This window comes from Chroicocephalus ridibundus, chromosome 1 (genome assembly GCF_963924245.1).
Source record: "Chroicocephalus ridibundus chromosome 1, bChrRid1.1, whole genome shotgun sequence".
In the NCBI taxonomy this organism is placed as follows: Eukaryota; Metazoa; Chordata; class Aves; order Charadriiformes; family Laridae; genus Chroicocephalus; species Chroicocephalus ridibundus.
This window is the reverse complement of record NC_086284.1, coordinates 176,641,803-176,664,669: the sequence shown is the minus strand read 5'-3', so window position 1 is coordinate 176,664,669 and position 22,867 is coordinate 176,641,803. Positions and strand designations below refer to the sequence as shown.

At 37.2% G+C, this 22,867-nt stretch overlaps 1 protein-coding gene across 5 annotated transcripts in view; it reads left to right on the top strand.

Moving 5' to 3' along the window:
- The window catches only part of PTPRQ (protein tyrosine phosphatase receptor type Q), a 137,711-nt gene extending 115,504 nt beyond the window's left edge, over positions 1 to 22,207 (top strand). For all 5 annotated transcript variants that reach the window (XM_063322867.1, XM_063322866.1, XM_063322865.1 and 2 more), the window contains 9 exons: positions 3,497 to 3,578; positions 8,635 to 8,725; positions 10,147 to 10,223; positions 12,527 to 12,661; positions 12,774 to 12,899; positions 15,034 to 15,182; positions 16,970 to 17,105; positions 20,803 to 20,926; positions 21,213 to 22,207. In XM_063322867.1, the coding sequence (XP_063178937.1) occupies positions 3,497 to 3,578; positions 8,635 to 8,725; positions 10,147 to 10,223; positions 12,527 to 12,661; positions 12,774 to 12,899; positions 15,034 to 15,182; positions 16,970 to 17,105; positions 20,803 to 20,926; positions 21,213 to 21,250 (958 nt within the window). In that variant the 3' untranslated portion in view covers positions 21,251 to 22,207. The remainder of the gene's footprint in view (positions 1 to 3,496; positions 3,579 to 8,634; positions 8,726 to 10,146; positions 10,224 to 12,526; positions 12,662 to 12,773; positions 12,900 to 15,033; positions 15,183 to 16,969; positions 17,106 to 20,802; positions 20,927 to 21,212) is intronic.
- Positions 22,208 to 22,867: the final 660 nt, after the last annotated feature.

Genomic DNA, 22,867 nt, shown 5'->3' with positions numbered 1-22,867 from the left:
GTGTGACAATATGGTCTTCAGTTACCACTGCCAACACAAATAAATGGCTTCTTTCTAGCTCTATCATAAGTAATCTGAGTGGGATTCAGATTTTTGATAGACCTCAAAAATATCCCACACATGAAACAATACACTGTTTTAAAAGAAAATCAGATTTAAGGCAATAAAGCATTCTTTATCTTAGAGAATGTTTTTCTTTCCTAGTTTCAAAGTCAGACAAGTGGGAATCTGGAATTGTCCAGCTGAAATAGGGAAATTTGCAACTTCATGGTTTGATTCTAAGTTGTGCTCATCAAGATCTAGCGATACCTAAATTCTCATGCTTTATACAAAAGACTGGGAAATGTGGAGAACAAGATTACAGGTGGTAGAGTATTAGTTCATTGAAGAAAGATTATTAGCACATATTCCAAGTCAAGAGACTTGAAAAAAGATTTTTGCAGTATGACAATGCTGAAACTGAGCATAGCTGTAAGTCTTTAGTGAGCATACAAAATTCATCCCTTCTGAAGATTCTTATGCAACAAAGCCAACATCTTTGCCACAGCCTTCGAGTTAGACATTAATTCTCATATAAGCATTTAAATTAGATCATCTTATTTTCTGAGCTGCCAAGCCACTGCAATGTGCACTTGCTACCAACAGAAGTGTGAGTCAGTAGTTCTAAAAATCAAGTTCTTCACTAAAATGCCCACAGAGAGGTTCAAGTGTCAATCTGTAGGTGCCTTACTCCTTTGAAAATGTTTACTGCTTGTGAAAGATAATATATGATTATGCCTTAAAAAACCCCACCTGTTATTAATATTAAAAATTAACTAGAAAGCAACATATGTACCACTAAGTGTTTAGTTTATTTCCTGAGCTATATCAGTGCTTGACGTCCCTGCTTTGAGTGAAAGTAAAAAATGAAATACTGTTGAGTACGATAGTGTTAATGCTCCTGCTTGTCTCCTCTGTTCTTTGCTGTTGGATCCACGTACCTTCAGCACTGAAGCACTAAATGACATACCCAGGTTGCTTATGTGCAGCATAGATGTAGTTTTTACTCCCTAATCACCAAACTGCATTTGCTTACTGTAAATTAGGTGCAGTAAGCCCCTAATTGCTATCAGTTCAAGAGGAGGAAAGCCAACAGTATTCAAAAACTTACTGAGATGTCAACTGGGAGATGACTTTTTTTCTGTTGTTCTATGGTGAAGACAGGTGAATTCGAAGGAAAAACAAATGTGTGATTTCCTTGCAGAGACTGCTTATAACTTTGTCCTGAAAAAAGCCTAAAAAAAGTTTCCTCTCTGCTCGAAGACAAATCTATTTGCGTGCAGTACATTGGCACAGCTACTAAGAATACTTTTTCTTTAGGAGATTTTAGCTCTATAATGGTGCCAATATTACTAGATGGTAGTTTCATCTGCCACGTAATGTGAGCATAAGTGATACGACAAGCACTAGCTAGATGTCTAAACATTCTGAAGATTCTGTCATCTTATTGCCTTCTTTTTCATTCTAAAGCTCTCCTTCAGTCCTAGTAAGCACTTTGGGTTTGAGCCTTTTTTCTGTGACTTCTTACATTTGTTTTCACTCCAGTGAGACTGACCCAAGGCTTTCATAGCCAGTGTGTTTTGTTTGAAGAGAACTGTCCTAACAAAGTATGTGCCACAAAGCCTCTGTAGTAGCTTTGAAATTAGCTTCTCTGATACTTAATAACAAATTATTCAACAGTTGTATTAATCTCACTTTATTATCTAATTTAAAATTTAAATATTTAAGTATAACTTCATAAACCAAAATATTTTTAAAGCAAATTGTTGTCTTTTCTACTAAAATTATGACAGCAGTAGACATCTGTGTTTGTATTATAGAATAGTTTTTGTAGTATTTGTACGTAAGAATATACGAAGGTATACTTACAGCTTTTTTGAAGGGGCACGTTGTCTTTTAAACTGTGTTGCTTCGAACTTTTTGGCTTGGTCTTTTAGACAAGCTTTGTGAGTCTGAGCGCCCAATGTTTGGCTTCTCAATCCATAACGCTGAGACACTCTTAAAATGTGTTCAGAGGTGATGGTGATGACCAAGTTTCAAGGCCATCTGGAGGTCCCCTGAGTATAGATGCTCATGTAACATCTTCATGAACCTGCTGTGGGATCGAGTTAAAGATTTAATAAGTAGCACAGTTTCTAAATTTGCCATGTACCAGAAAGAGCAGTGAACGTGTAAAATGAACGTGGAAGCAGGCGTTTATTTTTAAAGTCTTTAGAAAAACAGCCATAGCTGTTTGGTTTCTGTAGAGGCACACCAGTAGCATGATTCATCGGTGACTTATTTTAGATATCTGCTTTAAATGAGATGAAATCACACCTATTTCTCTTTAGTGATTATAAAAGGAATCTAGAGGGACTGGCTCAGAAATAGGTGTCTGTATTCAGTCAGGTGAATCCTACCCTTATGCTCTGAAATGGCCCTTAGAAGAATGATGTTGAGTACATAGTGTAAAATGAAGCCTGTCAATGTATATGAAGTGGTGTGCTGGAAGTATGGATTTCCCAGGGCTATATGAGCCCAGAACACTGTAAAATGATCTGAAGACAATGATAGAAACTGTATCTACCATATCCATATCTGCCAATACCTGAGATAAAACCAGAGCAAAACAATCACCCAAAATATCTGACATATAACAGCATTTGAGTTCATGAAAGAAATAAATCTGTTTCTCTAGTTACTTGAGTATTTCATCTAAAATACATGCACAATATTGGTTACCTCTCAGCTTGCTACATTTAACAAAAATCTCTGTTGCAGGTTACTTAGTTATAGAAAATCCATCAAGTAAGTTGATTAAAGATTTTTATATTGTGGTCATCGGTGAGTCTCAATGTGTGGTTCCCTCCTCTATGTTTATTGGAAAAAAACTCCAAGCTGCGTATAAATCATAAAAGCATGACTAATTGCATGGTAACTGGAGAAATGCTTTCTCTCTCTCTGGGGTGAAGTCTGCATGTCTGTGTTTTAGCTTGGGAAGTAATACAGGGATATTTAAACTCCTCGGGGTTTAAAAACCATGTCATTATGAGAATGAGGTCACTGCAATATTTTATATGTCTAAAACCTTGCAATGTATAAAATGTTTTCTGTGCGACAAAGAAGTATTATGTACTTTAGAATGCTATGATAACTTTACAAATTTCCATTAATGTCGAAACCTTGCCTTGGAATGCTGTTACCTATAAAAACAATCCTACCCTACAGTACTGTTAACGTTAGCAACGTTAAAAATCTGGTGAGGGGGAACAACAAGGGGAGAAAATGCTTCTATTTTAGGTGACTGAAAACAAACCAAATAAGCATGCTGTAAGCAATTTATAATTTTCTGCCTATCCGTATCTGTTTCTATTGATCTGAAAAGCATTGTTCATTAATAAACTGCAGTTATAAAAGAATAAAAAGAATGACAGAGAAATTCCCTATAGGTTTCTAATTCTTCTGTCATTACTTTCAGGCCAATAAGCAAGAAATCCTTCCTACAACATGTTGAAGAGCTTTGCACAAACAACAACCTAAAGTTTCAGGAAGAATTTTCGGTATGTTGCTAGCAGTTGTCACAACATCGCAAGACCTTCAGTCGTTTCATGTGTCACATTTCATGTCCATTTTAAGCAGGCAAGGCCATGAAGGACTCTGGCCTTGATAATCAATACCCAATTACCAGGTTGAATGTTTAGAAAGTAATATTACACTGATTTGGATTCTGCTGTCTACACTGCAACCTGATCAGAATTATTCACCTAAGTGACAGCAAAAGGTGATCTTCTTTAGACTCTGATCTTTGCAAGTACACTGTAATCTTTATGCTTTTACATGTGTAGTGATGCATATGTAGTTTACCTGAGAATGTTTTTTTTAGAAATAGTTTTCTAACATATATACAGTTATATTTAAGTGCTTTAAATAAGTTCGTTTTCCTTAGTGATGGTGACCCCAAAAACACAGCTGACATTTATTCTGTGAAAGGTTCAGGCCCCAGTCATACTGCCATGGAACTCAGAAATGTTTCTCTTGCATAGGTTTCAGTGTGTAAAGTAAAAATTTTGTGCACGGTACTTTGCTTTTTCTTCCTCTACAAATAATAGGTCATACTTGTCATGCTCTTGAGAATAGCCTCCGTGTGAATAGCCTCCATCTCCTTATGTGAGCAGATGAACACAGCAAGCCTGATTTTCTTTCTGAAAAGAGACCAGCTTTCAAAATATACATTACATATAATATAATGCATATATACTTTCAAATTTAAATCTCAAAGTTTTCACTATTTTCATTAAGTAACATTTTTACGGCTATCATATTTTTTTCTAAACAATATCTCCTCTTCTTGTTATTCTAGAATCTTTATCATCATCATTTTTAACACATACGGTCATTTGCGCTCACAAAAATAATTTGTCAGTCTCCAGTGACTTTATTATTTGGGATTTATAGATTTACCATGAATTGCTTACCAGTTGGATTAACAAAAATGAAGACTCAACAATTGGCTTTTCTTCTGTGAGATTATAATATTTCAGTCTCTGAGGGAAAACCAACAAAAGTGTGAAAAGATTAATGGTATTTCCTACAGCTTTTTTGTTATGCTCCTTAGGTAAAATTGGTCTGGATTTAATAATAAAAAGCACCATAAAATTCTCTGAGCAATAAAGTAAGGAGAACTTTTTTTCCAAGAACAGAAGTGTTATTTCACTTGAACAAGAGTGATTATAGTTATATTATGCATGACTGAACAGATGAAAGTTTTACTAGCAATAACATTTTCACATATTAATGTTCATCACTGAGTAGTTTCTAGTGTTGCTTTCTTTAGGTGTGACCCACATTGGATAATCCTTACAGCACTGTAATGCCTTAAAACTTAAACAATAGTGTTTTATCAAATCAAAATCTTGGCAATCCATTTCAAATTTAATGAAATATAAGTAGCTGAGGCCTCATTCAACTAAATTATATAGTCAATTTATAATATCAACAGGTTTGTATGTCATTTGGGCTTCCATTCTTTTTCTCTCTGAGCTTCAGCTTCCACGTTGCAGAGTGTAGGGAGATCTTCCCAGGTGAGTTGTCCAAGGACAGGCAGAATTGCAGCATAGGTCCGGTCCCTGATTGAGAGTATATTCTATAGTATCTGTTGTCAAATGAATAATAGGACTGACAATGCGCTTGAAATGACATCAGAAATGACAATGCACACAAAAACCAAGCAGACCTCGTCACCTGCATTGTTTCCATCCACATTCATCATTTTAGTTTCACGTAAATGACTCAAGACTCCTCCAATGTGTGTAGGAGAGATGGGCTCAAAATATAAACCCATGGACCATGGTGTCTGAAGCACGTAACTAAAAGCATGTGCTCGCCTGGGCTCTCTGGCTGTGTCTGTACTAGTAAATGCAATTATACCAGGAACTGGACATGTGAATATGGTAATTTGGACTGTTTCAACTAGCGGTCTTCCTGGACAATTCCAAGGTATGTTTTGGTAGGTATAGTCTAGGGATCATTTACAATAGGCGTTTTTTAGACAGCAAACCTGTTTTGGAGTTTTCTAACATAAATGTGGCTCTTTTCATTTCACTCAGTCTTGGAAGCTAGGGACAATCCTGGTCTCATCTAATTTGCTGATTTGACTGAGCTGCTGGGCCTGGAGGTCTCTAGGGTTCAGTCTTGGTCCGCATGTGAGCATGGCCTGTGTGTAAACATGATGAGAAGAGAATCTGGACCTTGGGATGGATCTGGATCCATCTATTGTCAGAAAATACATGTTTAAAGAAACCATAGGGAGCCACAGTAACTGATGGTGGGCACCAGCTAGCTGATATTCAGACTTCCAGTTTTTCAGACGATTCATGTGTCTCTCAATACCTTTGGGAAAACAAGTTTTTCTAGTAACCGGCAAGTTTCTGAAACAGAAATACTTCCATAAGTGTTTTACAATAAGTTCTGTTCATGAATAAAAAAGTGAAATACCTCTGAATGTCACCACGTACCATAAGAGTACTACAGTAAAAAAGTGCAAATTAATTATTTCAAAGTTTTATGAGCCTGCAAAGAAATATGGTTTCTGTGATGATTTGTTATTGAATCTGGGAATCCAAGTAGTCTTTCCCCAGCTCCAAAAATAATAATTTAGACTGAAATCCATACTGATGCAGAGAATTGGTGTGCAGCTTTTGAGTACTTGTTCACATATGGAAGCATCATTACAAAAATAACATAATCTGCTTCTCCATTTCATCTCTACTACAAAGTACTGTGCAACAGTGCTACTTCTATACTAGTCAACTGGCAAGCTAAGACACAGAGGAGTAAGGCAAATGGGAAAAGTTAAAGTTCACATGACATGCCTGTGAGATGGGATCCCATGACCTGTAACACCTGCAAAACCCCACAGGCATTTAGTCTATGTTCTTCCTTCATGCAAACTTGAATGATTGAAATTTTGTGGGAGAGTTTCAGCTTTCTGAATGAGAGGAATTTTAATATCTCCACCTTTAGCTGTGTTTTACTGTTCTTATCAAATCCTGACAGGAATGCGCAGAAGTCAGTCTGTCTGAGAACAGGGATCTTTCCTTAGGTTCAGTTGTAGGATTGTGGCTTTACTTCTCTAAGGGATTATTGAGACAAAAGGCACAGGCAAATGAATAGGTTAAAGAAATGTGCCTTCGGAATGGCAGAGGTTGGTTCAAAGACAAGATTTTAAAATAATGAGTGCCTTTAAAGATATTTTTCTACAGTATGTTACAGTGCTTCATTTAGTTTTGTATTTACTTCATGTCGGTTAACCATGCTTTTTAATTCTGTAATGTACGGATGTAAATATAAAGTCAGCCATTCTTTATAAGGTGATTTTAAGTCAGAAACTTTATTTTTAGAAGGGGCATAATCATAGACTTTTCATCCCTAGGAAGCATAGATATTAAGAGAGATTTTGAAGGGCGTGGATGGGATCTAGTCCCTTCTTAATTTTCAAAGGGAGATGAGCATCTTAGTTGTTCTCTGCCGTTCTTCTCCTAACTCTTTTCCCAAGGAAATATGTGTCAGAGCTTGGAAGAGAAGTCAGGTCCCTTGCCTGAAAGTCCTTTGCTGTCATCGTGAAAACATCTTTCCCCTCCTGTTCAGAAGCACCTGCAGTTATATTGTCGAGGATATAATTATAGGAGTGAAGTAGTCCTCATGCTTGAGGCCATAGGATTTTTGTCAGATGGTGAAAGAAAGAAATTTCTCATGGGATAATATTGCATATAATACAGTTCAAGGGTTTCAAGATCTTTTTTATGTGTCAAACGTTATCCATTGTACAAAATAGGAAATAAGATTAGATGAATTATTGACTTGGTTTATGACATCAATTTTTAAGTTATACCATTTTGCTAATCCTTACATTAAATTATTCTTAATACCTGAACCCATCAAATAAGGCTGACAAAATATTTTAATTAACAATGAAAGAAAAACACTGGAATAAAAAATACTCCTGCTTTTTTCCATTCTTCATTACCTCATTTATTTATTTGCTAATAGTTGCCCATTAGATTTTATTTATAGAAGAAAAATTGTCTCATATACCTGAGCAAAAGAGCACTTGAAAATAATTAATATGGAACCTGATAGTAGGGCTGTCTGCCCCACTTTTGGAAGTAGCCCATCCAGAGAGTAATTGTTAATATTAAAAGAGAAATTTGAAGGGATTACTCAGCACAAGCAGCAAAATTTTGCATTTTACTCATTCAAAGCAATAGGTAGATCTCTTCATTTGTATCTTAGCTAGGTGTTGAAATAGACTTGCATATAACATTTGTCAAAGGGAAAATCTGTTACAGTTAATGTGGTTATTAACTTAGAAATTCTGGCTAAATTCTGTCTTTTCTAAGAGTTTTCTATTCTCTTATCACCACTATGAAATCATCACATTAATACTTTTTTTCCATTAACAAGTAATGAAGTTGTTTCCACTCTTTTACTCAGCTTTGGAAAATATACCTATTTATGTACACAAACACCCCCATCAATAAGTTCCTCAATATGAATGATTTATCCATCTCTGCCCTTCAGAAATAGAACTAGTGACCAGTTATGAAACTGCAGTACAACCCAAAATAACTCTTCCCACCCCTTTCGCTAGCAGTCCCGTGAACAATAGCTAATTGCCAGTTGTCTCAATTAAATTCTCATCAGTTCTCATGCTGTGGCAAGAACTCTCCCAAGCTACAGGAGTCAGGAAAAGGCATTATTCAAGAGTAAGGCTGAGTCATTAGGGCATGGTAACCAAGCGTGCAACTTCATGAAGAGACAGCAAAGAACTACCAAAGGTGATGGGCTGACTTTATCCAGACTTGTAAAGGTGAAAGTTCATGTAAGCTTTAATTGTTCAACTTGACAGCATTGTCTGCAGCGCTGCAGCTAACGGTTCTGGTGTAACTGGGGTTGACAGAGAGGTGGAATGCTCTGTAATGCTTTCAGCTGTTCTTAGAAATGCACTCTGTTGCAGAACTAAAGAATTCTTGCTCTTACTGGAGTGATTGTGTCATTTTTTATACTTACTGAAGGTAAAATGCAAAGGTTTGCCAACAAATGTTTATTCCCCTGCAGGAACTCCCCAAGTTTCTTGAAGACCTTGCTTCAACTGATGCTGATCTGCCTTGGAACAGGTCTAAGAATCGTTTCCCAAACATAAAGCCATGTACGTGTGTTTACTGATACCTGTTTTGCTCTCTGCTTTCGGTAGTGCAGCATATATTTGGAACACAACTGTGTTTCTGTTTGATCGGTCTTTGAAATGGCAGAACAGTCATGTCCACATTATGAAATAATTTTCTGTCAAGGAATCTGTCTTTTCATTGTGTTTTTTTAGAGACTTATTTGCAAGTAGCTTTCAACCTGCTCTCACAAGCTTTAATATGCAGGTGCAAGAAACTGTAGCCTCAGTAGTTTCTCAGCTTTGTAATTCAAGCCATGTAGCAAACTCTTTAACATTCTTCCTTGGGGTTTTTTTGCCCTTTAGGGAGTATTTTTTTTAAACATATAAAATCCACATGTTTGTGCATTCAGCTACCTCAGGAGCCTGGGTATGCTTTGTCGTGGATATGTGTACATGTGCTGCAAAGGTCCCCACAGAAGATCAGAGTGACTGTATGATAACTTATAAGCCAAGGCTAGATTTTATCACAGGAGACAGGAGTCTGTCTCTCTGTACTCAACACTGCTTCATTTTTCAGTTAATAAGACAAGAAATGTCATTATTATTTTAGGCATTAGCTGTGATGTGAGATGGGGAGCATGGCATTCCTTGGTTAATAATGCTACATTCTGTGCTATTAACTTTTCAGAGCAGCTGTTCCTGCTATCTACTGCCTTGTTCAAGACATACTCTAAGCTACAGTCACTAAAAAAATGATATTTGTGACACACAATGAAATATAAACAGATGAGTTTCATAGATCTTTAACTTTGTATTCTATTTGTATTCTATTTTTCTTCTATTTTTCTGTTTTTCTAAGTCGAGGACCAAACAACAAAATTTGGAATGTTTGTTTTCAGCATTTACATATTCACATCTTGCCTGGTTTTTGTAATTTCCGCGTGCATGCTGTGGGCCCAAATCGGAAACCCTCAATCATTTTATTTTTTCTGTAACAATGAGCTTACTTTATGTTAAGGAAGTAAAAGTATGTAAAGGTTCCAGGATCTGGCTCAAAGCTGTGACCTGGACAGCAAGTACACAGGAAAGACCGTCAGCGCCCTGACCCTGCTGTCTGATTCACACGGGGGTTGTCTGTGCCAGAGCAGCATGGCTTAAACTACACTGGCTACCTTGAGGCAGAGGATCCTCCCATACGTACGTCAAATTTGAGGGTTGGGCATGTTCACCATTTTAATAAGAAAGTATTATATTAAAATATGTCTGGAACATTAAAGGATAACCATTCGGTAATGGAAATTGGTTGAATTGCCTTTATAATTAGCGTTCAACGATGTCAAATATTGATAGATTAACAACAATAACATTACTTATGATTTCTTAGCACTCTAGGAACACTTGTTACATGTATCTATGGTTTTTGAACAAATTTTTTAGTTAACTAGACTTTATTTCCATCATAGATAATAACAACAGAGTAAAGCTGATGCCTGATGCTGGGATTCCTGGATCTGACTACATTAATGCCAGCTATGTGTCTGTAAGTAGAGAATTTCTCTTATTTTTACTATATTTGTTTTCTGGTAGAAGAAAGTAAAAAATAACTTGCAATAGCAGGATTCTAATTTTTCTTTCATTCACTACAGCTACTGTTGCCATGGCATGCTTCAAGTGATTCCTGTGCCAATGAACACGACTAGTTAAAAATATAAATTATCCTATTTTCCTTGCTAAGCAATGATTTTCAGTAGTAATCAAAACTATCCAGCAAATTACTTTCTAGAAGTTGTGTTATACCGTTAGCATTAAAGACAATAGTGAAACTCCCGCTGAAGTCAATTGTTTAGCGACAGGCATTATTTTGTCTCTTGGTTCAGCAGTTGGAGCTATTGTGTATGAATAGGACAATGTAAAGATAACTGAAAAAGGGCTTGGTGTGCCCTTTATTATGTTGTGAAAATGATGATGGAGGAAAATGCAAATAGGTTTCTTGAAGAAGAAATGAGTATTATACTTGTAATCCTCAGCTTTCTTCCAAGACCTTCCATTTTTTAATTGCGTTCTCGGTAAATTCTATCTATTTTTCTGTCTCCAGTCTTGCCTGTCTCATTTTTTTCCCATTGAAGCTCCAAGTATCGCTCATAATTATGCATTTATCTTTCTGTAGAAGTGGCTGGTGGTCTCAGGTGAGGTCAAGACTTGACTTGCACTAAGCACTATTCAAACACATAGCAAGACATGCAGAGCGTAGTCTAAACAGATGGCACAATGGCAAGTAGAAATAGTTATTTCCAGGTAACTAAGAGACATTCACAGGGAAGAAGCAATAGAGTTGAGAATGAATATCTTAACAGCATCTTCCCTTCTCGTTAGCAAAAGTTATTTATTCACTTTATATGGAATGTCCTGATTCTGACAGGTGGCAGAAAAGAAGAGCCATGTCACGTTGTTACTTGAGGCTGGGACTATACGCAGAACCGCTGAGGGGACCAGGCAGCTTGGAGCGTGGCCTCGCCTTTCCCTTCCTCTCACTGACATGCCAAGGCTTAGCAGGGAACACTAACAGCAACTCCCACAAAACAGCGGGAAAATCCAGCTGCAGAGGGTGTTGCCTGCTAAGATTTGGCATGTCTTTACTGCATACAGGTTTCTGATTTTATGTCCCCGTTCATCAGTGAACAGGCAACTGTCATGTTACCATTTCCCAGGGCTAAAACTTTGCCCTTTATACGCTCTCACTTCACATATTTGTGGATGCGTAAATATATACGTGCATGTAGCTGTAAATATACAACATATGTGTGTGTGTATTTAGCACCTATTTATCTCGGTGTGTATACATAAGCGTACATATAAAGAAAGGGAAAGAGCAGGCTGGTATGCAGTAATGGGAACCTGGATGCTACTTTTACTTTCATTGGTTAAACAAGAAAAAGTCAGTAACTGAACTGTGAGCTTTACATCCCTGAATTACAGTTTCTCACCTCATTCTTAAACTAGGGAGGATTAACATAATTTCTCACTGCCACCTGTTCTCTATATTATAGATGGAAGAAGTAACAGGCAGCTGTGAATTATAGGCCTATAATTCCAACAAGGAGTGTTGCTATAAACCACTGTGTCAGTTGTTTAGAGCAATAAGCAGAACTCTGTGATATTATAGACTGCTAGCTCTACAGCATAAATTTATTGCTATTATTGCTATTGTTATATTAGACCTTCTGTAGTACTTAGAGTTCCTGTAGGGTATGCTTAGTTTCTTTGAGAAACCATATCCATGAGAAGCCATGCACTCACAGCATTTACACAGATTTTTTTCAACGAACTTCCTTCTCCCCAGGTTTTACATCAATTTATAAATGAACTTAGCAGAATCGAACACTAAAATAAAAGTCAACCCCTACAGAAGGTTTCTTAAAGACCACTGCTCCTCCGCACTATTTAATTCTACTTTGTTGGCTTCTTCCTGACACAGTTCTTGGTAGCCTCTGGCTGGATTTGCAGTAAGGCTAATGTGAAGGTTTAGATATTTTAAAATGGGAATTACTGACCTGATGTCTCTGTAATTTCTCTACTAAATGCATTTCTATTAGGATGGCATTTCCCAAACTTTATTAAATCATTGGTGCATAACTGATCTAGACGATGGAAAAAATGCCATTACTTCTTCAGGTTTCCAAGGCCATCTGCCACGCAATGGCTATCCAGACCTATGCCAATTAGTTTAGTATGTCTGACAAGGTCCTAGCCTCAGGCATGATAGATACAGGCACAACTGTGAGTCACATGCAGATTCTTTTTTCCTTGCCAGCCATTATGTATTAAGTATTTTCTTTTTCTTAGGGTTATTTATGTCCAAATGAGTTTATTGCAACTCAGGGACCATTACCAGGAACAGTGGGCGATTTCTGGAGAATGGTGTGGGAGACAAGAGCAAAAACACTTGTGATGCTTACACAATGTTTTGAAAAAGGACGGGTAAGTTACCAGTGTACCAATTAACAGCATTTGATATAATTGGAAATTCTGTATGTAGTTTCCATCAAGATTATACTATGATCATTGTTAATTAGTAATCATCTCCTTGCAGATAAGATGTCATCAGTACTGGCCAGAAGATAATAAACCGGTTACTGTGTTTGGGGATATAGTGATTACTAAATTGATGGAAGATATTCAAATAGACTGGACCATCAGAGATCTAAAAATTGAAAGGGTAAGCCAGAACTGGAACCTGATTTAATAAAACCCATCCAACACCTCAAAGAACATCAGGTGTGCTCCATCCCACCCAACTATCCCTCAGTGTTAGTCTTTTACTTTTTTTAATGCATATGCATTGTACTGCCTGGTTTTCCTGCATATTTTTTTTCATTCCTCGTTTGGGTTGTTTTTTTTCCTGAGAATATTCTCCAGTTTCTGTCACAAAGAGCTCAGATATGTGGCTGACATGCTATGAAGGGCCTATCAAGGTTACTGAACCTCTGGTCTGGTGGGAGGTGAAGTTTCTATTTGGACACCTCAGTTGTCTCTTCTAGAAAGGAGTAATCCTAACCATTCTGGGATCAGACAAATCCCTTTGAATGTATCCCTCTCATATTAAAGGGCAAGTTCTCTGGTGCAGCGCAGCTGTTTTTCCTTGTACCACCCGTCATATTGGCCTCCACCCCCAGGAGATTCACCCAATATAAATGAGAATCATCAGTATTACTCCCACTCTTTGTGCTGGGGAGGGGGGTGAGGGGTACAGCATAGACGTTCATCTTTGTCATGATCCACAACTACAGGTTCCACTCTTTGGAAAAATTAGCACCCAGTGTTAAGTCAGACCAGTAGGTAGGCTCAGAAAGCGATCCGGGCATAATGACCCAAGATGAAGTCAGTCTTCTTCTGCACTCCCAACATTGACCTGTGTTGTATGTAATGCAGCCACATCCTAGGACCTGAACTGGGCAATCCAATACATTACCATCCTGTGGCACACGCAGGTGACAAAAGGAACACAGCAGATGATAGGGGATTGTCTCAGTGGTCACCCCATATGGATATGTTGTGCACATAGTACAGGACAATTGAGCATTTTAAAATGACATAGACAAAAGACATAGAGTAGAAAAGGGACAATTTAGAGTAAAAATGCATGCCAGCAAATGCCAAGTCACCTGTGTTAACCAGGGTGAGGCTGAAAAGAAAACAAAGCATAAGCTGAATTGAGTAAGTGATGCATTTACTGTAGCTGAACTACCCTGCACAAGAAGCTGTGTCCTTTATAAGCATTTCATTGCGTGTGCCACATTGCTGATTTTAAGATTGTGCTTCATCTTCCATTCACAAATGGATGGATTTTTTATGACCTTCCAGTGAAGGTAAAAAGCATATGTGAGGGAAATCATTCACAATTATTGCCATATTGCATCCAAAGTCACTTCTCTTGTTTTTATGTTGATCAATTTTAAAAATACAGACCCAAAGTAGTTGCTACATATAATTGTTCACAGTTGTTCAGTGTCCCTTGCAATAGGAAAAGAGCAAGTGGTTGGTTCAAAATAAATTTAAAAGTTGATTAAACTGTGGTACTCCTTGCTGCAAGATATTGTGAATGCTAAAGACTTAAAAAATCTGGAGAAATTAGTAGAAGAAAATTCTGACAAGTACTACTAAATTTCAAGATACCATCTCTAACTGAGGCAGTTCACGTATCACAAACGATTACGAATCGAAAGGATATTCGATGGAACTATAGGCACATTGTTGTCATGTTTTATAATTTTCCCTAAGATTTTTTCTTGCCTACTGTTGGAAAACAGGATATTGGTCTAGACAGGCCTTTGGCATGATGCTGTGCTTTTATTCTTATGTCCTTCATAGTTAATTTAGATATCAGATCATAACCTGCTCTTTTCTTTGAGTTTATATTGCTGCTGCTCTGATTGAGAGGGCATCAAACACTTGGAAAACATATCTGTGTTTACCAACATATGTGTGTTTGCCTTTATTACATTCGATCAGTCCTAGAATGGTTGCTTTTCCCTAAATAAATTTGTCGTCCCAACGCATTAAACTTCTAAACAAGCTATAGAAGCTTCAACCTGTAGTCTACAAATTACATTGATGTAGCAACTGAAGTCAAATGGAGAGTGACTGCTGAAGATGTTAATACTTTCTAAAAGATGGACTTGATGCCAGCTCTCAAAAAACCTTCACAATGAATTATCCCTTGATACAAGCACATCTTATTATGCTATTTTGCCTTTCATTTTTACATGAAATTGCTGAGAAGGTTAGATGCAGCTTACCAGATCTTCTGTCACATTTCTTCTGCAAACACTGCCTTATTTTATATTTCGCAGCATGGAGACTGCATGATGGTGCGACAGTGTAACTTTACTTCTTGGCCGGAACATGGAGTCCCTGAAACTACAGCACCAATTATCCATTTTGTAAAACTTATCCGTGCGAGCCGAGCACACGATAATACACCAATGGTGGTTCACTGCAGGTAAGCATATTCACCAAGTCATCATTTACTATCTTAGGATTTCAAGTGCATATTAATGCTGAGGGAAGTTGCAAGAAGAACGATGAAAACTGAGTGCACAGGTGTGGTTCCAGTAAGGACAACAGTGAAGGTTTTTTAGTGGTGCTCCTTAGTCCTTTCTAGGAGTAAAATGCCAAAGTGTGTCTGTTCTTCCACTTGTGGAAATCGCATTGAGGTAATGTCAGTGGAATAGTTAGTTCAGCAATTACCATAAAGTACTGCTGGATTTTCCTCTCTCTCAATTTTCCTCTTTATTGTAAGAAGAGGAATAGCAACTGACATGTTGGTTTAAATTATTTCCATTATAATTATAGCTCCTCTTAAGAAATAAGTATTAAAAATTGTATTAAATGTACACGCCACATATCAAGAGGAAGAAACTCTTGGGGAGCCACAGAGAATGACGAATAGGAATAAGGGTTTGCATGTGCCAGATTTCAAGCTTGGATGCCTGTAAACAGCTAAAATCTATATTTAGGCTCTTAAATATAAGGTCTGGTGGTTAGAGGTGTTCAGCTGTCATAGTTCCCATTGATTTCATACCCAAGACTCTCAAGCAGCTATTTCAAAGAGTAAGTGTGTGAAGAAGGCTGAGTCTTCAGGAAGGTGGTGAGTGCGTCTGCATTTTATATGCAGGTCAGTGTTCCCACCAAATGAGTGCTCCAAAATAGTGACTGGAATTCAGAGGTCTGTGATTGATTCTTTGCCCCATTCTCACTCAGAGTGAGTCTGGAAATATGTGGAAGAAAAAGCTGGGTTTGGTGCCACAAATCTCTTCCCTAACTGTCCACTTACAGAGTGGTTTAGGTTGGAAAAGACCTTTAAGGTCATCAAGTCCAAGATTATCATGTTTGGGAGTTCTTTTTATTTGTCCTCAGTGTCCTACACGTGCCACCCACAATGAGTGATAAAGCCTCATTTTATTTGATGTCATTGTCATTGACAGTTCGACATTTCCCTTTACTGCAGGGGTCGGAGAGACTATTACAGGAGAGAACTACATGGTCTTCGTATTTTGAGGACACTTATGTGCTTTGGGGCCCCTCTGCAATGAATCCCATCCCCTTTGCTCAAATTCCCAGTGTTACAAAGCAGCAGCATGTGTTCTCATATCCAGAGAGCTTATTCATTACTTTCTGATCATTAGATCTTGCATATTCAAGAGAGTTTTGCTGTAATTTCCTGATTATCTACAGTAATATACTCTGCATTTATTACACTAAGTGGAGAGAAGTCTGATAATGATTTTGAGAAAATCCTATTTGTTTTCAAGCCTTGAAATAAAATAACACTGGCTACCAGTGTGTCTTGCACACACATCCTTCTTTCAAAAGTATTGTAAATATTGTAAAAGTTTTGCTATATCCCATACTGTTTCAAATAGCAAAAGCATCATAGAATCCAGGTGTGATTTCAAAAAATCTTGTGGGTCTTTTTCTTTGAATTAGTGAGCTCTAGAAAATTCACAGAAAAGCTGTAGGACCATTTTTCCACTTATACAGGTTTGGTTGAATCATATCTCATCTGTCTGATGCAACCCCTTGTAAAATCAAAACCAGAACATGACTCGAATCCGGATTTCACTCGATCTCATTCAGCAAGGAGACACACACACACAGAGTGAAAAACATTTAATTTTTTCTGAAGCTTTCTTTTCACAATAAACTTAATTTAACTAGAATATTCTAAGAAAATATTTTATACTAAACCAGAAAAACTTCATTTTATCTTGTGTATTTTGTTTGCAGTGCTGGTGTTGGAAGAACAGGTGTTTATATTGCACTTGACCATTTAACCCAACATATAAATGACCATGATTTTGTGGATATCTATGGACTCGTGGCTGAGTTAAGAAGCGAAAGAATGTGTATGGTACAGAATCTGGTAAGATTTACATATTTATCTATTCTGTTTTCTGTTGTTAAGAAGTTACTAATGTGATCATCTCATCTCCTACATAACAAGACTTGAAAGCTCGTAACAATCAGCCGCCTAATCCATTTTCTACCAAATCCTGCTTCTATTTGGCTTTCAAGCTTTGTGCAAATGTGTTCTTTTTATCTATTTAAGTATATTTGGCCAGCAAAGCCTTGACAAGTGCTGAAAAGAGTTCTGAGATATTTAGTTTTTAGAACCTAAATCATGATTCCTCAGACTTTGAGAAAGTTCATTTCGAGTTTTGGGTGAAGAACAGTTGTTAAAATAAAAAATTTATTTGCTCATGCACTACTTAATTTGACTTTATTTACTACTTAACTGTCTTTTTTTGTGTATGGATATGTGGCATGGTCCTCCAAACTTTTAAATATTCGTTTACCTTTGACCTTATTAATGATTCCTTGATTCTTTTAAAATTGCTTCAAATAAAATAACACACATGGATAGAATTAAGCGCAACTTCAGAGTTTGCAAAATCAAGGTAATGGTGGGTTTTGGGTTTAAAAAAGAAGTGCATTTCTGGCAGACTTATTGAGTATGGATATAAGTTATTGATGACCTGCTAGTAAGGAAGACCTCTGCTGTACCTGGAGATCTGGGCATTTGTGGAGGAGTAACAGCAGAATTCAAAGCTGACCCTAAATGCCCGGTGGAATGGAAATCCAGCTGTATTTGCATAAGGCTTCTGGCCATAAGTGTCCTGCAGATCCAACCCAGGGCTGCTGCCTGAAGCCTTTGGGTGTACAGCCTGACTGACCTACTTCTCAGTATGGGTGAGCGGTTTCAGGATGAACTTCCACACGACTGACGGATTTAAACTGATTTTAATGTAAGGAGGCTTGTTCCATTAGGAATGCAATTCTGCTCTTATATATCATGTCAGAATATACGAAAAGTGTGTCGGAACATACAAAGAGAGATTAACCTATCTTCAGCAACTGCACTTCAGAAGATTTTGTGAGGCCTTCTGGTGATAATGTGTCATGCTCTTTCTTGCAAGGTGCTGTCTGATTACCATTTGCTTTCAGTTTTTCCTTTTGGAGTCTTGATGCAGCTAAACAATTGCCAGGACTTTCCTGTGATGATGAATTCTGGGAATACTTTTTTTGGTTGCTGTTTTACGCTTTTGACTAGAAATAGAATCATCTGAAAATAAGGCAAAGGCTGGAAGGCAGTTTAATGGGAGGTCCCCCAAAATAACACCTTAAAACAGTAAGACATTTGATAAGATCAGTGTACATTTTTAAAATGTGTATTATTTTTGTGTACCTCTTCATTTGCGTATTTTGTCAGAGGCTAGAAAAAGATGTGCCAAAATGCAATAGGAGATGATGGTCTTGTAGTTTTGAACCAGAACGAGTATTGATCTATATGCTAGCTGCAAAATCCTCAGGCAGGTTGTTCTCCTTCCAGGCCATTTGTAGCTCATGTTTGCAGGACTACAAAGTACTGATCAGCACTAAAACTTACCCAAAGAGAGGCAAATCTTGTAGAGTTTTATGGTGGATTCAGTAGTCAAGCTATTCTGACAGTTCTGTTATAAAACACTCTTTAGTAGTCTATAATTCAGATTTTTATATGATCAGCCCAGAAGATATGAAGAGAGGAGCAAGTCCTTCCCAGAACTCAGTTTAGAGATCCCTCACTCAAACTGTCTGCAGAATCTATGAGTAAAATAAGTAAAAACTGGTTGCTCTCAGACCCGTTTTTTGCTTGATTATCACTTCAAAATAGTTTTCCTTTTGCCAACAGAGTCACTCGCTGTCGCTGTAGCGAATGGGCTCAAAATGTCCCACATCTCTGCAATTAAACACCTCTGCAATTACCACTCTCTTCACAAAAGATAGCTGTGTCCAAGCTCTCTAGACGGAATGACCCAGAGTCTGTAGTAACTCCTGAAACACACCTGGAAATTACTCGAGACAGCACTGGTTCACATGGATCAAAACTAAGTGAGGGACTATCCAAACAATTTGAAGTAGTTTGGATGATCAAGTTGCACCAGCTGGCGATGTACCCAGGCACTATTTTATTCCATAATGTAGATATAATTTCAGTACCCTGGTACTCTGCCTGGTGGCCTGTACATTACCAAGGCCTGTCCTTGGACAACAGGTGAAGTGCATAACCTAATTTTTAGTGAACTTTTTTATTCTCTCTCCCACTTCCAACCATAAAAAGACTTTCAAATAATTAAGAACATCATTAACTGTAACTGGGAAAATAATCTGTCACATGTACGTTGCCCAGGTATCCTGCGTCACTCTGCCCTGGCAAACCCAGAAAGATTTTCATTGCTACATGCTCACAAGTAGCTGTATGAATGCAAGAGACTATGGAGCTTTCAGAGTCTGCCTTCTGAATTGGAATAACCAATCTAAACTTCACTGAAACTTAAGACTTTTATTCTAGAAATCCGTACTTGTCCAGTGGATTCATTAAAGTTTATCATCTTGACAAGAAAAGTAGAAAGGCTACTTTGAAGGAATGCCATGCTTGTTGCTTCAGTAAGCAAGCTATTGAAAAGCATAATGCTACTGTGTACCTCAGGGGCCTGTGAAAGTCTGTTTAATTACCCATGGCTCTGGAGCTAAGACCCTAAAACATATCCGTGTAAACACAAATTTCTCATGTAAAGCTGAGACACTTGAATTGAAAATTGATGGTACTTCTGAAACAAAATAACAATTATTGAGCAGAAAAAGTACACTAATATATTTACCCCTGCAAAAGTCAAGGTAGTTATTTTTTGTCATCTCCATCTGTGGAGGTGTTCAGAACCCATCTGGACAAGGTCCTGGGCAATGTGCTTTAGCTGACCCAGCTTCAGCAGTGGCAATTGTACTAGGTGATCTCAAGAGGTCCCCTCCAACCTAAACGAATCGGTAATCTGGTTCATTTTCTGCATCTACATACCCAGTGCTTCTTCTATGTGAAGATTCGCTTAATCTATTTATTTTCTTTCTATCTACTGTCATTCTTTTATTTCATTCTTACATTTCCTTTTTGTTTATTTTTCTCTTTTCAGTAATCATTACCTAGAGTTACTTTATGTCGTTGGAAGTGTCAGATGAGCTTTAGCTGCCTACCGTTTGCATTACAGTCTATTTAAAATGATGCTACAGTCTAAGATCTATCACCAGAAATAATGTGGTTTCTTGCTCTTAGCAATGATGTACGCTCCTAGAACATGTAGATTTACTTGAACTTTTGCATTTGAGTGCACCCTGCTGGTTTTCTCTATGCTAGGAAAATGAAAAAATTCTTATCTAAATATTACATTCATGTGGTTCAGTTTCTTCAGTCTGAATCCAGTGGCAAAAAATAATCAAACATCTTTTCATAGAAGAAACCTTTACAGAAAATTGTGGAAGAGGCTATTAGTCTCAGTTATGATTAGTCTAATTTCATATATCTTACTGGGCATAAGAATTAACATGTTTTGGCAAATTTTAATGCATTATACCTCATAATGAATGAAATCAGATCAGGTGTACATGAGATCATCAAAGTATTGAGATTGCTGATTTAAACAGCATTTACTTCGAGAAGATCTAAATGTTATACAAAAAACTGAAAAGTTTTTTGGTATTAGAATTACATTTTTCTTCTAATCGAGCATCTTTGTATTCACATCTTACAGGCACAATATATATTTTTGCATCAATGTGTATTGGATCTGTTGACAAGCAGGGGAAGTAGTCAGCCCATATGTTTTGTAAATTACTCAGCACTGCAAAAGATGGACTCTCTGGATGCCATGGAAGGTATGGAGATACAGATTGTCTCAAATATTATTTTTTCATAGCGGGTGCATTGACTTGTCGGGACTAAGAAGTAGAAATAAATACTTTGACGTGCATTTTTTCACTTCAGAAGTGTAATTTTCTAGCATTTTGCTGCCCTTTAGTCCCCCACATGGTAATAGTCATTGCTCAAGCCTTACACTTTTTTCCCTGCAAGGTCTGTTAAATTCAGCCAAAACAGTTATCTGCCATTAGTTACTATTTGTTTACAAGGCAAGTTAATATAATGTATCTGTTTCTTTTGTAGGTGATGTGGAGCTTGAATGGGAAGAAACTACCATGTAAATACTAAGACTAAATATTAAAGCTAATGCGATTTTGAAAGTCAAAGTCATATTTTTCTAAGCACAGGGGCCAAAGTGAATTCCCCTATTTTGATGATTAAAACAAATACAGATGATTGAAACAGCTTTTCTTCTATCAATGTGCCTTTATTAAATGTTAAAGTATTTTATTCAGGTCACTGAGCAATAATGATTTTGAGTACTTTTGCACAGACTGCACTTCTAGTGTTATATGAATACTGCATTCAGTATGTATTTAAATAGAAAGTGTGTTTGGACATATTCCTTTTTTTCCAGTTATCTTTGTAAAAGAAGAAAAATGAGCCAAATATGATGTAGAATTTTCATATTCCAGTTGAACTTATTTTGGTGTGAATTTGCTGTGTTCTTTGTGGTTTGGTTTTAAGTAAAAGCTACAGATCCTTGAATCGTTCTTGCTAGATTGATTTCAATGTTGTCAGCTCTTGCAGATTAATTCCGGTACCATCACAGTGATCTTTACCTAAATGTATGTTCTTGTGTTTTGAATCTTTTTTTTACAAGTGGTAGCATAACAGCTCATGATCCTGAACAGCTGAAGAGTCACCTTCTGACATGAGGAGGATTATTCAGCTTTTACACAGCACACAGTAGCTCTTCAGGGACACTTGGGGCTATTTAAGCTATCTTATAATCAGCGGGTTGTTTTTTTAAATATACAATGGTGATTGCATATGTTCGGTGCTGAAGAAAGTGTTTTACATTCCTGCTACTTTTTAAAGCAGATAAAACAAAGTAAAACTATAAATTTATTATATATTATAATGCATGTTAGCTTGACTTGAGTAATAGAATGTGTATCATTCACTCACCTTTCCTGCATATAATACTGTTCAGTATTTTGAAAGGTTACTCAAAATTTAATACCAATATATTTTATAACACAGAGTTGTCAAGTAAAACAGTTGTTGCTCCTTTCTCAGGTTCGGCAAATCACTGTAGACACTGAAAAGTATGGGGACTAATATTTGCAGATTTAATAAAAGAAAACATCTTCCACTCCCACTGCTTGTCATTATCGGAGCTAAATCTGAAACGGGAATGAGAGAAGCAGGAAGCTCTTACCTGAGAAGCAAAGCAAAAACTGGTAGAATAGGAAGACTATAGAGAGATAATTAAACTGCGTGCCCAGGATTTACATGCAAGTGACAGTATTCAACTGATATGATTGGGAGGAGAGGGTGTGGTTGTTAAGTTTTTCTCTGTGTAAAGAAATGTATCGTTCTGAATAATACGAAAACTGTGCCCTTGATCTGAGATGCAAAACATAATAGCAAAGAGACTTTGGAGCTTCCATCTTATATTCTGCTCAAACAGAAGAAATCCAGAGCCTTGTTGAGGCATGGAGCTCAGGAAAAGTCAGACAAACCTCTTTAGAAGCTTGAAAGACGTATGGATGTGGGTGTGTTTGTGTGCACACACTCTGACCAGAATATTAACTGTACAAAACTTTTCCATCTCTTAACTCTAGGTACCAGACAGAAAATACTATACAGTTGCATATATAGCCTGATATTTTTTCCTAAGTAAATGACGGTAGGTGTTTGATGTCTTTTTAGAAGCTGGCAAGGATGGTGCA